The 16,487-nt window shown below is 52.8% G+C and overlaps 2 protein-coding genes across 4 annotated transcripts in view; one reads left to right on the forward strand and one right to left on the reverse strand.

The window, feature by feature from the left end:
* STAMBP (STAM binding protein) overlaps nucleotides 1-16,487 on the reverse strand; it is a 762,428-nt gene that overhangs the window by 572,133 nt on the left and 173,808 nt on the right. The gene's annotated exons all lie outside the window — the stretch shown is intronic.
* Nucleotides 1-16,487, forward strand: part of SFXN5 (sideroflexin 5) — a 109,455-nt gene that overhangs the window by 50,512 nt on the left and 42,456 nt on the right. For all 3 annotated transcript variants that reach the window (XM_080684752.1, XM_080684754.1, XM_080684753.1), the window contains exons 7-9: nucleotides 5,303-5,356; nucleotides 6,350-6,406; nucleotides 7,716-7,781. In XM_080684752.1, coding sequence (XP_080540878.1) covers nucleotides 5,303-5,356; nucleotides 6,350-6,406; nucleotides 7,716-7,781 — 177 coding nt within the window. The remainder of the gene's footprint in view (nucleotides 1-5,302; nucleotides 5,357-6,349; nucleotides 6,407-7,715; nucleotides 7,782-16,487) is intronic.

The raw sequence follows: 16,487 nt of genomic DNA on the forward strand, positions 1-16,487 counted from the left end.
TAAGGACAGTTATTTTGCCATTACCTTGCTTGGCAAGAGAGTTCTGTGCCCTGCAGCCTTCCCCCGACTTAAGTTTCACCACCCCATTGTTTTGACACACACCCTGTTTTCTCTCTGGATTTTCTACACTTTTATTTTAAAAATCTCATTTTTTCCTATATTTGAGTTAGTTTTGTATGGACAGTGGCCAAGGGGGTGGAGGGTTGCTCATGTCTCCCACTGTGGGTCCCAATATCACGGTATACAGTCGTCTTGGTCTACTTTCCTTGTGTTCAACTGTTTGTGTCCCCCTTTTGCCAAGCAGATTGGGATATTTGGTGGCGCCTTTCTCCCAGACTGAGACCTCATCTCTCCGCAGAGGTTAGAGCACTCGGAAGGAGAAGGGCTGAAGGGAAGGTGTGATTTTCCTTGTGAGCCAGCTCCCAGGTGGGTGCCGTTGATTGGCCCCATCCCAACTCTGTCCTGAGACAAACCGTCTTTCGTCCCTTCCAGGGTGGCCCCAGCCTTGGGCTAATGGTCACCAGGTGGAGTGGATGGATAAGCTAGGCTACTCAGCAACCAGCATCACTAGTGAAGACATAATTCAAGGTGCATGAATGATATAGAATATTAAAACCATAAAGGACAGCATATTCACTCTTCCTATACGGTCATCTCTGTATTAACAAGATTTTGCTGCTATAGTGCCATGTAACACACAGCCACAAAATGTTAGTGGCAGCCATACACATTTATTTTTAGGGATCTGGGGTTTGGCTGGTTTAGACTGGGCTTGACTGAGGCAGTTCTGCTGCTAACCACAGGTCTGGGATCTGCTGGGGATCAGTGACCCAGGCTGGACTCTGCTCCTCATGTTGCATCCTCCTTGGACCGGGGCACCAGTCAGGGCATGCCTCCTCACAGCAGCGTTAGCAGCACCAGAGGGCGACTGAAGCACATGAGGCTTCTGAGGCCTGGCTTAGAACTGGCACACTGCCACCTCCTCCCACATACCATTGGCCAAAGCAAGTCATGTGACTAAGCCACACCAAAAGCAGGGAAATACATCTCTCCCATGGCCAGGGTATAGATGCAGGGAAGCGTGAAGACTCAGGACCAAACTCAGTCTGCATCTTCTCTCCAAAGGCTACCCCCCAACCCCCATGCAGTTCAAACTTTAATAAAAGGGGCAAGGAAGAGATGGCTGGTGGTTGTCACTGTCACGATCCATCATAGATCTTTTTCTGGCCAATAATTGTTTAATGTTCTTAAATCAGTTGGCAATGTTTCCAGCATGTCATTTGGGCCCATCTTCGTGCTGAGTGCTTTGGGGGGACATCAGGGAGAAAATCCCTTATTCTACCCTCAGGAGCTCCTGGTCCATTGAGGGATAAAGCTGGTGTCCAAAGATAAGATGGGGCAAGATGATGCTCAATTGTGTCAAGCAGACTGTGGCGTTCAGAGAAAAGAGAGACCGGCAAAGACGGGAAAAGAACGAGATAGGAGGAGAGGAATCACGCTAACCTAGTGGTAAGCACTGGCTGAATGACAGACACTGAGCCGAATTCTTCCCGTGCCTGCTCCCATGACATCCAGAGAGGAGCCGTGATCACCACGTAATTGATGAAAAAAAGCAGAGGCACAAAGAACTCAAGTAACTTGCATGTGGTCGCCCTTCTGACAAATACTGGCACCGGGATTTGAGTCCAGCTCTTCCTGCAGCCAGAGCCTGCAAGTTCATCACCAGGGCCCATGGCCAACCATCCAAGGGGCAGGGGGACGGCAGAAATAGACAGCTGTGCATAGGGGCAGCTTCCAGGGGGTGGGCACTGTGGAGGAGACCCCACCATGTTATGAACTATAAATGGGAGCAAAGATAGGATGTGCGATTTGGCCAAGGTCCTGCGGCAAGATAGGGTGGAGGCTGGGCTGGAAATTCTGGCTGTTGGCTCTCCTTCCACTTTCCCTGGTACCAGCCGCATTCTGGGCTCTCTCCACCCATCTGCGCGGCCACGCCTGAAGCGTTTCCCTCTTGGAAGAGGTGCAATCCACTGGCATTGAAGCCGGGTGGACTGGCTCCCTCTCTCCATCCATCTCTTTCCTCCTTTCCCCTGCCACGTTCTGGAAAGGGCAGCGTGAGGGAATGTGGGCAGGTTGCACCAGAGATATACATCTGAGAACTGAAGGAACATTTATTTTTAATTCAGACTTAAAAAGAAAAAAGGAAGTTATAAAATATCTGCTCTTGCTCCTGGGATTGTGCAGATGGTGCTGCGTGTTGCCTAATAGGGAATGGGGCTGGCACCGCGTGCTCCTGGCCCCACCAGCCTGACTGCAGGGCCTGGAGGGTGGGGTCCCCATTCCCTTCGCCTCGGCTCAAATGGCCTCCTTCAGCCAGCAGGCCGGCCAATGCAGCACGGTGCTCCACTGCCTTTTAACCTCACCCTTCCCGGACTCCGGTCGGCTGACTTCCCAAACCTCCTCCTTTAATGAGGCCAGTCTCCGCTGTTCCGTACCGTGAGCTCACACACGCACACCTCAGCACCACCTTACCACCGCCTTCGGACAGAGCACACCCTCCTCTCCCTGCCTGAACCCGTTTGGACATTGGAATTGACCAGACTTACAGACACAATTAAGTACCCGATTAAACCGTCTTGTCCCTCTCCTGCCCAGGTGTTGTAGAGACTTTCTCATGCCCTTTGCTGTGGGTTTTTGGCTTATTGTGGTTAGGGAGCCTGTATTCCTTTCCTCAGGGGCAGCAGAGAACTTGGTGCACAGAAGGTGCTCAGAAACGGCTTACAGTCTGCTTCTCCCTTTGTGCGCAAGGGGATGAGCTGGAGAAGGAGCCCCTCAAATCAGAGACGGGGCTCCCAGGCCAGGAATCAAGGGACCCTGCCTCTTTTTCTAGGAGCTACGAAGCCTTGGGCAGGTCACCAAATGTCTCTCCACCTCAGTTATCCCATTTGCAAAATGTAGAAAGTAATTTCTATTTTTTTCTGAGCCCCAGAGTTATAATAAGGACCATGGTAAGAGACATAAAGGGAAATGGCTTAGCAAAACCCATCCATCTCTTTCAGAAAGCTTAAGGAGTCAGAGGTGAATGAACGTCAGGCTCGTGTGAGGGCAGGAGGTTGGCAAACAAGGTGAAAACCTGACTGGTTACAAGCCGTGTGCGTGTGTGTAGTACATAGCCTGGGTACTGGTTTAGTTTAGGGCTGTGGTTTGTTCTGGAAGAGACTTGATATCAGATTTTAAAAATACATGGCACAAGATAAACAAATGAAGATGAAAATGAGACAAAAGGAAATTTAGGGAAGGGAAGGGAAGATGAAGTCAAGAGTGAAGTTTGGACACCAAAATATGTGCCATGAGGATGTGTACACTGGGCAGAGGTGGGCCCTGGAGATTTGGCCTGACCTCGACAGTCAGGGCAAAGAAACACAGTTATAATGCCCAGTATCTGCAGGGCAGATGCAAACCACATGCTCACCATCCGATTTCTGAACCCATGGGAGAGGATTCATAAGGGGACCTGTGATGTAATGAGCTGCGAGGGTGCTGGACAACAGCGGTCTGGCAAAGACAGTGAGCCCATGGGACTGCATTGTGCCCCTCTCCTGGTGGCCAAGCACAGTTCAGGTGGTGCAATGGGGATTGAGGGAAAGAAGACAATGACGTTCATAGCACACCCGCGTAATATAAACCAGCAGATTAGGGGGAATGATATCCTCCCAACAGGGAAGAACTACTTACACGCACACATTTGCTGGCTCATGCTACCTGTTCCCAGCTTTATGCCTCTCTAGGCTCAGCTTCCTCTCTATTGTCTGGCTCCTGACTGGGGTCCAACTAGGAGGAGGTCCTGTGTTCCCCATGATACTTCTCAATTGGGCTGGGGTGGGGTTATTCCCTTTATAATGGGGCTATCTCTACTGACTTTATGTGTATTACTTGGAAAATGAGAATTGGATTTAAACCGAGATAGGACCCCCAAGGTCAACCCCTTCACTCTATAGGTAAGAAACCTGGAAGCCCAAAGGGGACTGTTTTATGCTGGAGATCACACAGGGATGGAGCTGAGGCTAAGAACCCAGGTCTCCTGATTCCCACGCCAGTACCCTGAGCTGTCATGGCAAAGAAAAGTGGAGTTACGATCTCATTTTGGGGGGAGAAAAATACCACCATAATTTCTCACTGGAGCTATGGCATGGGTTTACATTGTATAATTTTATTCAAACTGATATGGGCCAATAAATATAAATGTATGTGCATATTCACTGTTTTAAAAACATTTTAATCTTTAAAACATGATTTACTAATGTTGCTGAGGATGTCTAGAATTTGATTTACTGCATAGAATTGAATGTTTATACTTGTTCTTTACAGAAATTCTTGCCAAAGAGCCATTTTATCTACAGGAATAATAAATAAGTCAATATGTGGATGGTTGTGCACATTTTTCCCCATATGCAGCAGTACTGGGTAGGTGTTATTTTGCACACAAGCACTCAAAAGGTAAACTTCAGAGACATGTGGATCCCTGAAGTCCAAGGTTTGGCCAGTGTTAAAATCAGACAGTTAATCACGACTTAAAACAAAAAACAAAGTCAGTGAGTCTAGGTCTTCAGTGATATTTGGGCTTTGGGAATAATGGATCCACACATATATAGTCATGCTTAGCTATATGGATGCATTGGCTCATTCATTCATTCACTCATTCAACAAATATTTATTAGACATCATTGTTTCGTTCAATAGCTTAAACCTGGTGTAGGTTTTGCTTCATGAGGGCTCAGTGATAACATATAAATTCCACCAGCTTGTATTTGTAAAGCACTTAAGGCCTTTGAAATGAGTTTTCTTTAATCCTCACAAAAATCCTGTTGGATGGCTGGAGTGTGAAGGAGCAGGTAAGCTGAGCAGAAGTGAAGGTGTTTCTTTAGTTTGCTTGTTTGTTTTATTGTTCCCCCACCCACCAATTATGAAAAGAATGCCTGTCAGCTGTTAAAAAGAGTACAGAAATATTCAAGAAGAATGTGAGGAAGTCCTATGTAACCAGATCTACATGCTGTGCTACAGATTTTTCTTCATGCTTAGAGATATGTATGTGTGTTTGCGTATATGGTTTTATATAAGATGTTTGGACACCAAAATATGTGCCATGAGGATGTGTACACTGCTGTAGTACAATGCTGCAGCTTGGGTTTATTCGTCACACACAGTCTCACTAGAGGCAGCAGGTTGTCCATATCAGTTTGTGCAGATTCCGCTTGCTCTTATTTGTGGCTGTTTTTCAGCCTTTCCTCTCTCTTTCTCTCAGGTGGTCGGTCTTCTTTTGCCCAACCAGACACTGGCATCCACTGTCTTCTGGCAGGTAATGGTCTCCTGGCAAACAGTCTCCTGAGGGAGGGCCCAACAGGTACTGGTTAGAACTCCTTGCCTCAGCGTCTCCTCTCCCATCCGTGCCCCGTGGGGAAATCACCCCATTTCGTACCTCTCCCCGACCCAGAAGCTACTGGGTCTTTCTCCTTTGCAAGAAGGTGATGAAGGCGGGGCTGGTGCCCTCAGCTGGATGGCTGGTTGGTGGCCACCCACTCTGTCCCTCGGTTGCTTGTCCCATGGCCAGTGACCTCGAGGCCCTCAGCCTCTTTGACATCAGCCTCACCCAAATCGGGGCGGGGAGGTAAATGCACCCCAACCCCAAAGTAGTGAGCTGGGTGACAAGGCATCACAGACCCTGGTCTCTGCTCTTGAAGAGAGTCTGGGTGTGGCTCTCTGACAGTAGTGTGTGTGTGTGTGTGTGTGTGTGTGTGTGTGTGTGTGTGTGTGTCTGCAGAGAAAGAGGGGAAGGAAGAAAACCTGTCAGTCTTTAGGAGAAAATGTCAGTCTTCCCTGAGCACAACTCCAACAGTGCTGGTGTCTGGGTGTGGCAGGTGGTGCAGGACACAGGGCTGGGATATTTTGAAAGAGGTTCAGGGCTGTCAGTCATTCCAGGGGTCTAAATGTCCACCTCTGTCCAGTAAGTAATGTAATAGGATGACGAGGAAAAGGCAGGGGGCCCATTTAGGGCATGATTTTGGAAGAGGCACTGTCTCTGGAGCAAGTTGGACTGCCGGGGTGGGCAGAACCAGTGTCCTGGTTTGCCAGGAGCTGGGGGTGTCCCAAGGCTGGGGACGTTCAGTGCTAAACCTGGCACAGTCCCGGGCAAACTGGACAGTTGGTCATGCTAATAGTGGGATGGATGGACCCACCATGAACTGGCGACTCAGGTCTTTCTGAAGGTGTGTGGCCTTCCAGGACCCTGGCCTGGCTTCCAGGATGGTGAGCACACCTTCCCTGACTTCTCCTCTCCCCCCTTGCCTTTCAGTGGCTGAACCAGAGCCACAACGCTTGTGTCAACTATGCAAACCGCAACGCTACCAAGGTGAGTGTCACGGACCACCCTTCAGGCTGGGGCGCCCTTCATCCTCCCTGCAGTGCATCACACCACTCATCTGGCTAAGCACTGCCCTCCTGTACACCTATTTACCCAGCTGGGAGGGACTGTCCACGTGACGGGAAGAAGGTCTGCAACATGGAAGTGGGGGGCAGCGACAGAGATCAGCTCCACTGGCTCCAGAATTCCCTGTGGGCGGCTCTTATACTGATGTTGGACCTGGACAGCCTCAGCCAGAGGGACCTGAATCTCCCTACAACTTTCTCAAGCTTCCCTAGAAGCGGCCTCGCTGCCCCTAGACTATTGTCTGCAGAGGGTTGAGGGGTGCTGGGTCTGTGAGGACTGTCACCTCCTCCCTCCCGCCCTTCTGGGACGAACTCACCATGGAGGCCCACTCACCCTTCTGCTGTCAGGAAGGGGCTGGGCCCTGCTGCACTGGCGAGGCTGCCATTCCCCCATCAGTTCTCTTGGTCTTTGGTCCAAAGGCAGGAAGAGGGGAGGTTGGGTCTAGGTCCCCTTGGTGGGGGCTGCCAGTTTGGGTAGGAGAGGGTGTGTGTGGGCCCGAGGGGTAATATTTCGGGGCCTAATACCTTGAACACACACCCTCTCCCCATTTAAACCTTCAGTCCATGTCTCACTAGTATGCTTCACACACATACAACTCTGCTTGTTCTGCTCCCATTTACCTTAAACCAAGCATCTCCAAAATTGCCATTGTGGTATCTAAAGGCAAGTTCTTCAGCTCTTTCCTAATTTTCTACATTGCAATGTGAGGTGCATTTTCCCATTGAAATATTGAGCAACTGTCATCTATTGCATGGAAGTGCAGCTGCTACCTGGGTCGACAAAGCCTGTGAGCGCCAGCCAGGCTAAGCAGCCCTGCCCCTGCCATGTCTAGCCAGGAAGTGCTCCAGGGGCCAGACAGCCCGCTCACACCATGTGGTCTTCCTAAAGTGGTTCTGCTTGCCCAGCCATGAGCGACCCATTTGACACTTGCTGTTCTCTACCTCCTGCCAGCAGTGTCTTCCAGTGACCTTTTTCAGAACAGGGCAGAGTGCCGTGGGCCCTTCGGCATTGCCCTAGACGTTGCTGCATCTCCCTGGACACTGCTGCCTTGTATTTCCATGTTTAGAACTGCACTGGGGGTGGCTGGGATCCTTCTGGCTTCCAGAGAGATCTCTTCCTTCTCACCCGACCCTCCCGTCTTAGAGGCAGGAATGCCCCTTGCTGGCTGGGACTATTGGCAAGGGCAAAGTGTGGGCACCCAGTGGTTCTGAACTTCTGTCTCATCTTCCAGCCTTCACCTGCATCCAAGTTCATCCAGGGCTACCTAGGAGCTGTCATCAGTGCTGTCTCCATCGCTGTGAGTAAGCCCCTCCCACCCTCCACCCCAGCATCTCGGGCCAGACCTTGTCTGAGGGTCATACCCAGGTATGGGAGACAGGCTTCTGTGGGCGGGCTAGCAGGACTGGCTTTCTAGGCAGAGAAGAGTAGATCTCGGTGACACTTTGATAGGGAGAGCATAAGCTGGTGATTCGGTTTCAGAGAGCAGGTGGGAGGTGCAGTGGTGCCTGTGGGTGATGGGAAGGGCTGCCCACTGCAGCTGAGGGCACACGTCTGTCCCTAGAGGCCGTGTTTGCCTGGCACTCTTCTCAGAGGAGCTGGTCCTCACACTCAGGAGCGTGGCTGATGCAGGAGGCGAGGGGCTCTGGAATGATGCACAAGGTTGGCCCAAATGCCAGCTGCCCTTTGCTCTTTGCCTGAGCTCCTGGGGCTCGGTTGTCCCCTCTCCGTAGCCTTGGTCACATGTCCAGTCCCTCCTGTAAGTTCCTCAAGACAGAGGCGATAGCTCATTTTGAGTCCCACAGGACTTTGAGGATAGAGCAGCGATTACGTAGGGGAGGTGTGCCGACTGTATGAGCCTAAGGTTGGATCCCAGGCGAGGGAAGAGGGCAGGTGACACTGCGAAGGGCTGAGGCCAGAGCCAGAGTGGAAGCTCACGCTCCCAGGACCTTGGCTCCATGGCCCATCCGGAGCCCACCCTGGAGCGCACCCTTGCTTCTGTCTGGTCCTCTCTCGACCTCGGCTGGGTGCTCTCCTGTAGCTGACTCTGGGGCAACAGTCACTTCACAACTTTGTTATTTTATTCATTATGCGATAAATACATGCAACTGTAGACGGGAAGTTAAAAAATTCAAATAAAAAACATCCACATATAATAATCTTTTTGCGAAACCCAATTTCCTCATCTTTCCCATGTCGTTAAATAAATATCACAATTGCTCATGAAAAGGCATTGACCCATCATTTACTTCACTGTTCTCCTAAAGCAGGGATTGGGGTTGTTCTGAAATGGCCTCATTTACTCCACTCCCACGTAGACCAGATCATCTCCAAAGAGCTGTTGGGTGTGTGTCGGGGGGTGGGGGGGTGGGGTTGGGGGAGGTGTCCCCATTTCATGACCAAGAGCGTTCTCCTTCCTGAATTCTTATGTCTCATCCCAAGGCATTGCCAAATCTGCTCAGGTGGCTGCTAACCCACCTGTGACCTAGCATGAGACCATTTGGTTGGGGTCATACAGACTGGGGATCCCTGATTCTGTGGGGGTTGCTGGCCAAGGTCAGGGGCTCTTGTGAGAGACAGAAAGGGGCTCTGTCACCTCTTTCTTGCCAATGTCACCTCCTCATCCCTTATGACAAGAGGAGCTGATGGCTCCGCCTCATTTAGCAGCTTGAAAATCCCACTTTCCTTCTCTGAGATTTAAGGGTGAGGTGGGAGAATACTGAGTGGCTCTGGTTGAGGAGGGCTTGAGAGGAGGGATCACTGTCCTGGTGGATGTCCTCCTCCTGCAGGCCGGGGCCCAGGCCCTGCACCCCAGTCCTGCTGTCTCACCCCAGGGGCCCTCAGTCCTTCCATCCCAACCACTTCCCAGGGTCAGAGCCAGCCCAGGTGTGGGGAGGAGATTCTGAGGCCCACGCCTCCCAGAGTTCCCAGGGACTTGGGGTCCTTCAGGGCTCTCAGAGACGAGTCTCACCCTAGGAACTGGGGACCTCACACTGGGCTGTCCTGCCCCCAGAGGCTGTGCCTGTGCCTCCTTCCTCCTCCCCACCCAGCTGCAGAGACCTCGAAGAGGCTTTCCCTGACCACGCCAGCCCACACCGTTCTCCCTCGCCAGTTCTAGAAACTTCTAGAAACTTCTGTCCTTCACACATGCTTGGTGATACCCCATGCCCTCTCCTCTCATTGTTCCACTGGATTACCAGTTAGAAGGGATGGCCCTGTGTCTTCTCCCAGAGGGGGCATGCAGCACTGCTCCATAAATACTTGTTAATTAGGCCGCTGATTGATTGCGGCCTCGGGAGGCCCCTCTCGCTCTGATCTGAGTCTCAGCAGTGGCGGCCCTCCGCCCGCCGTCTTCACACAGCGAGGGTCTAACTCCGGCAGATGGAGTGGAGTTTCTGACTTGGAAAATCTGCAGCTTGCTTGCTTCTCTTTTGTGTGTGTAAATCACAAAACCTCCAGAGAAAGAGGCTTTATTTTATTTTCCTTTCCCTTGTTCTCTGGAACCCCAGGCCCCGCGGCCTCATTAACTGATCTCTGCTTCAATTAGTGACAAATCCCCTCCCAGGGCGAGCCTGTTAGGAGGAGATGACCTGCAAACAAGTGTCAGGGCCCCGGTGGTTGGCCCAGCTCTGGCATTAATTAAAACGAGTCCCTACAAGCAGCCGTGTGGACGGGCTGACAGGCCGAGGGCAGATCCCAGGGACCGGGGACGAGCTGGAGTGGAGGCTAGGCCCCAGGAGTCCAGCCTCCTCTCTGGACCCTGTAGAGCCCTTTCCCCTCTCACAGGAGCCCGTGACCTTGGCCAGCACCCGCCGCCCCCCGATTCAGGGAGCCCCAGTTTGCATGCCCTGGAAGTGAAGTCTCATGCTGGTTGCAGGGCCTCCAGTGTGGGGTTCGCAGCCTTTGGGTAAACCCTCTAAATAGCTCAGTGTCTGGCTTCTTGCTCGAGAATAAGAAAGAAATGTCATCTTCAGTTATTTTTGAGATCTCACAGTTTGCTGTCTGTTAACAAAGGAAGCCTCCACCGGCCCTCGCTGTGTGTTAGTCGGGAGTTGGTGTTGAGCCCTTGGTGGTCAGCCCCCCTGGCCCGGCTGCATGAGGGTGACCCACTCAGTCCCTCAGGGGTGCATCTGTGTGAGCACTTTGCAGACACTGATGCAGATGCACAGACTGGTGTGTCCTGCAAGATGCTGCAAGGGAAAGCTGGCATGTTCTGTGATAAAACCAGAATTATGATGAAGGCCACCCCTTGGGTGTGGTGGGATGCAGGCATGGGACCCCTAATTTACACAGGGCTGACTATTACAGGAAAGACCAGAGAGAGGCGAAGGCAGGGCTGTGAGTTCCATAGAGAGGGCACAGCGGGAGGAGGGCAGGACGGATTCCACACATCAGAAAACGAGTGGCTACGATGTGCAGAGTGATGGTGACAAGGTGATGAGGTGATGAAGCAGGGGTACTAGCAGGGAGTCACCGAGTACTGTAGTGCCATGCCAGGAACCCCTGCCTGGGCACAGGACCATGGTGTTGCTGGGGATGCAGGCAGAAGGGGGCTGGAGAAGTCGTGGGGGGCTGGCAGGACCGCCTTCATGGACGCAGGGTCTGGGATGAGAGTGATCCTGGGGCTGAAGAGGAAGGCTCAGAGCTGACGTCCAGCTGATGGATGGAGCCAGAGTATATATGAAAGCTACTTCAAACCCTCCACCCCAGCCAGGTCTTAGCTGGCTGAGGACTTTCCCTGTTGGGGCAACACTGACCTCCATTCCCAAAGGCCTGGGCCCTGGGGGTCATCTCTGTAGAGGATGTAGTGATGTCTGTTAACGTCTACTGCTAGGCACTGGAGGATAAGAGGGATCCCTGGGCTGAACCCGCCCCCTCTCGGTTCCCATTGCCTTCTCCATGTCCCCATGATAGTCAGACAGGGAAGTAACCATAATGGCTAATACTTATGGAATGCCAGGTGCTATGTCAGTGTTCATCTCCATTTTACAAATGAGGAAACCGAGACACAGGCGAAGTCAGTGGCAGAGCTGGGATTCAAACCCAGGCTTAATCTCACACGATTCTCCTAACACAGGCCCATTTTCTTCCTGCTCCCCCTGTGGCATAAGGAGGCCGGAAAATCCCAGCAGTATTCTCAGCTTCCAGGTTGAAGGAAGTTACCATGACCCCAGGTAGACAAGTCCCTCCCCAGGTGCCCCAAGAACAGTGGGGACTGGAAGAAAATGTTTGAGAGGCTCTTTAGCTGTAACAGGGTTAGACCCTCTGCTCACCTTTGTGCTTGGCTCCTGGACCTGTGTTTTCTGGCCAGAGTCAAGTCAGCTACATACCTTTGTCCCTGGTTCACAGGATGCTCTGCCCCTGCAAGATGCACCTGGCTGGCTCTGTGGTCCAGGGTGCATCTCAGGTGCTCTCTGTGGTCAGGGGTGCTTTCTGTGGTCCAGGGTGTACCTCAGGCCTTGCTGTTCTTCTCTGGGCCTGATGGAGGGGCTGGCAGCCTGGGCATCCTGGGTCAGACTGTTGTCTTGCTGCTGTCAGTAGGACTGGCTTCTGAGTCGGAGGGCCCATTGCATGGATCCTATGGCATAATCTGAAGTGTTCCAGAAGCCCACAGATGGCGATGCTGGCAGTGGGGGGGTCTGCCATGACTGTCAGCTCCGTACATATTCTAGGGAGGACAATTTGGCGTCCCCTCCTACGTGGAAGGGGTCTGATGGATTTGGTTCCCCAGCAGGTGGCCAGCTGGTCTCTGTGGGTTATGGTTCAGGGGTCAGGTCTGGTCAGTATAACTAGCAAACAAGCCTCTCATGCACAGCAGGAGCCGACTGGTGTTTTAACCTGTACCTGACTCTGACCCAGCCACGTGGTCCTTTGCTCCTGCCTGCTGCCAAGCAACAGACTGGCTGGGGTTGCAGGCAAATTAGAGGGTCATGGGCCACTTTGTTACCAAGTTTATTCTACCATGAGCGCCATCTGGTGGGAGATTTTGGTACCTCAAAGAGTCTTTGACCTGCCCCAGCCATTGCCCTCCAGCACCCACCATACTCCTGACCATTTGGTTACATTACTTTCCATCACCTGAGAGTGGATGACCTCATGCCATCCCTCTTTCCAGTCATGCCCCCTTCTCTTGTTCTCCAGGGGCCCTTGGGCCCCCGATGGCAAGCAACGTGAGTCCACAGAGCCGTCTCTGCAGCTTGCTGAATCCTTCCTTCTAACCTGGCTGCATCCTACTCACCCCTCAGGGCTCAGTCAGGCATCTCCCTTCCAGAAGCCTCATGGCCTGGGGCCGCCCTCCAGCATCCTCCTCCTGGTGGAGTGGATAAGCCGTCTGCGCATGGGCCTTAGAAGAGCTGTTCGCTGAGGTGGACAGCCGGGCCTGCACAGGGCAAGTCTCCTTGTGGCTCTTTGCTTTTCCCTCCTCTTTCAGAAGCACTCACTTGATATATCCTAGGAGCATTGATTAAGCACCTACTCATTTCACCAGGCAGGAATTCAGTGAGGAATGAGAGAGACAGGCTCTGAGCCCAGTGCTTGGGGCCTAGTAGGAGAGATGGAGGTTTAGTAAAGAGTCCGCAAGTAAAACCATTTCTGTGAAATTTCGTTTTTAAATCCTACACACGTATTACTTTGATTTACAACATTTTAAGAAGGTAAATAAATAGGTACTTAGAGACCACGATAGGTATAAGGAAGGAAGAGGTCCAGGGAGGGGCAGTGCTTGGAGGCCCTCGGGAGAGAGAGATGGGGTGGGGCAGGGAAAGAGGGATGGAGAGAAAGAGAGAAAACCATCTCATCAGAGGAGCAGGGGCAATGGTGAGGTGGCTGGAACCTTGCAAGCAAGGCCAGGCGGTCCCATGAAGCTGTGCGTCTGTATAATTGCAACAAGAAGCCATGGAAAGGCTAACGCAAGTTGATATCCATATTTAGGAGGGAGGTCACTCTGGCTGCTGGGTAGTGCAAGCATGTCAAACTTGCGGCCCACGGGTCGCATGCCTCGTTTATTTGGCCCGTGTTAGCCTTTGCGTTTGACATTCTGGTGTAGTGGATTGGAGAGTGGAAGCAGGGAACTGAGCTAGGAGGTGGGCAGTCCTCTAGAGAGCCTGGTGCTTAGGCTAAGTGGTGGGAGCAGAGAGAGAGGAGCAGCCACGTGCCAGGTGTCCAGGAAATGGAACAGGTAGCTCTGCAGGATGGGCTGGATGTGGGGTGGAAGAGGCTCTTCTCGGGGAAGACTCCTAGGTCTCCGGCATGAGGAGCGAGCTGGGAATGGGAGAGGAACCCCGCGTAGGTGCGGAAGAACAAGGTAACCTTCCTCTGGGGTGTGTGAAGGTGGAATGCCTAAAGCCCCTGGGAACAGAGGCATCCGCAGGGGATCGAATGTATGGGCTGGCGGAGAGGACACAGGCTGGGTGAGAGAGGGCTGCAGGCATTGCTCAAGCCCCATCCGGTGTCTCCCTGCCGGCCTTGCAGAACTTAGGCTGATGTTGGTCTGGGCAAGGCCTCGATACTTAAGGAGCCAGCTAATGGCCACATGGCTCATGACACTGAAGGTCTGTGTCATGGGGCTCCCACCCCACCCCAGGTCTTGGTGCTGGTCAGTCCCCACTGTGGGGATTGCCAGGAAGCCAGTCTTCCCTCCTCTTGCTCTGCTCCCGCCAGTTGCCCACGGCAAAGTCACCGGCCCGAGCGAGAGCCGGAGCTTGGCGAGAAGTGGCCAGAGAAAGCCCACTGCTTCCTTGGGCCTTTGCTGATGCCCTGCTTCTGGCTTCTCCCAGGATCCCCGGCTGCTGGCCACGTGCGAATTCTTGTGCAAAACCCACACCCTGTTTGTTTTCCCCTCCACCCAAATGGAGCCCCTGTTTGGTTAATTTCTACTTTGTGGCTTATTTGGAGGCTGTTAAAACAGACCGGAGGGGACCCTCAGCAGCGATGGTTCCATTTCTCATTATCTTTCCCAAACCCGATTATTAGCTCAGATTTCTCTGATCGCTAGCTGCTGTTCGTGATGAGTTGTGTACCATTAATGCCAGCTGGTTCCCTTAAACAGGACCCACCATGCCAGGGAAAACGAGCTGGCATTCAGAGCCACCAGCCACTTGGCTTTTTAATTTTAATGGGCTCCACCAAATGTTCCAGGCCAAAGGGGCCCCGAGAAGCCAGAACAGACGGGCTCCCAGCCCCCAGTCTGCAGCCCACCCTGGCTCTCTCCTGGGCTGTGGCCATGCTCGCTGCTGGGACGGTAGGGCCTGTGTTGCGGGCTGTAGGAGCAGAGGGGGTGAGTGGCCACTTGCCTTCTCTGTGTTCATGCCTGTCTGCTACCCGCCCATCATCGGTGCCCAGGAGCCCAGGCCTTTTCCCAGCTATGCCGGCCCCCAGCCCCTTCCCTGGGCATGCGCCAGTTGGCCATGCACTCAGAAAAGTGTGTGTGTGTGTGTGTGTGTGTGTGTGTGTGTGTGTGTGTGTGTATCTTACCCAGTCTGTGTTGGGGAGACTCCGGTGGGCTTCGGGGAAGCGGAGGCTGGATGGGACCTGGGCCCCCAGCATGGCTTTCTCTCCTTTCCTCCTCTCTACCCTGGGTTCCCATGTGGGGTGCGGGAGACAGGCTGGGTCAGTCACTCTGGACTGTGCCATCCTAGCCAGGGAGCAGAAGGCTTGAGGGTAGGAGGCAAGTCTGAATGTTTGCTACAACTGAGGCCCCTATTCCTTCTTGCCCTGGACCATACTCCAGCCCTGCCTCCCTGCAAGCTCCCTGCTGGCTTCTTGGAGGGCTCCTGCTCCCCACTCCTCTCACACTGTGCATCGGTCCAAATGAATGTGAGCGTTTTGAACCCAGACCTTCTGATTTCTAGTTTGGGGTGGGGAGTCCAAGAGCTCTGTCTTCCCCAACTGGGGCTGCCTTCCCCCTTCCACTCCTCAGGGCCCCAGCCCCAAGTTTGTCTTTTCAGGGGGGCTTTCCTGTGCAAACAGCCAGTGTTCAGTGGCATGTCAGGCATTAAAGCACTCCTCATCGAGGTGGGAGACAGTTGGAAATTAAATAGCACAGTGGTTAAGAACACAGCTTTGGAATTAGCAGTCCCCAGGTTCAAGCCTAGCCTCGCCTGCCTCCTAATAGCTGTCTGTCCTTGGACAAAATTATTTAACCTCTCTGAACCTGAAACTGTCTGAACTTCTCTGAATCTGTAAGAAGGGGTAATGCCCTATCTAAAAGCCTTGTAGTGGGGCCCTAGCCGGTTTGGTTCAGTGGCTAGAGCTTCAGCCCCCGGATTGAAGGGTCCCAGGTTTGACTCAGGTCAAGGGCATATACCTCAGTTGCAGTCTCAATCCCCAGCCCTGGTCAGGGCCCATGCAGGAGGCAACCAATTGATGTGACTCTCCACATTGATGTTTCTCTCTCTCTTTCTCCTCCTCCTCCTCCCCCCTTCCACTCTCTTTAAAATATCAATGGGAAAATATCCTCAGGTGAAGATTAACAATGACAATAAATAAATAAAATAAAAGCCTTGTAGTGGGGTTTATTTCATGTGAGGTGAGTGGCCGGACATCTCCCCATCCCTCTCCACACTTCCCCTCTCTGCATTCTGTGGGAACATATTCCCTGATATTATGGGGGGAGGGCACCATTTGAGTCACAGAATTGACAGCCACTGGCTGCTGGGAGCTGGGAGAATGGGGCTTGATGAGTTCCATCTGCATGGCAGAGGCAGCCGTGAAGCAGGGCATCAGGGCCCAGTGTATGTGGCCGCTCCCCAGCTGCTGTGCCTCCCAGCATCCCTTGAACAAGCAGAGGACAAGGACAGGACTCTGAGCATCAGCTTGAGGCTTCCAATGGAGGCCAGGCACCCAAGTGCCCAGGCTGGGTTTTTGCCTGGCTGCCCTCTTGCTCTGAGGGGCCCTGGGCTAGCCAAGGCATGGCTGCCTGGCACTTGCTGTCTTCCTGGGTCCCTGGACCATCTCTGTTGTGCCCTGCTTTGACTACTACCGGTACCCAGCAGCCCTGGAGGCCTCC

The sequence above is a fragment of the Plecotus auritus genome (genome assembly GCF_963455305.1).
Source record: "Plecotus auritus genome assembly, chromosome: 8".
In the NCBI taxonomy this organism is placed as follows: Eukaryota; Metazoa; Chordata; class Mammalia; order Chiroptera; family Vespertilionidae; genus Plecotus; species Plecotus auritus.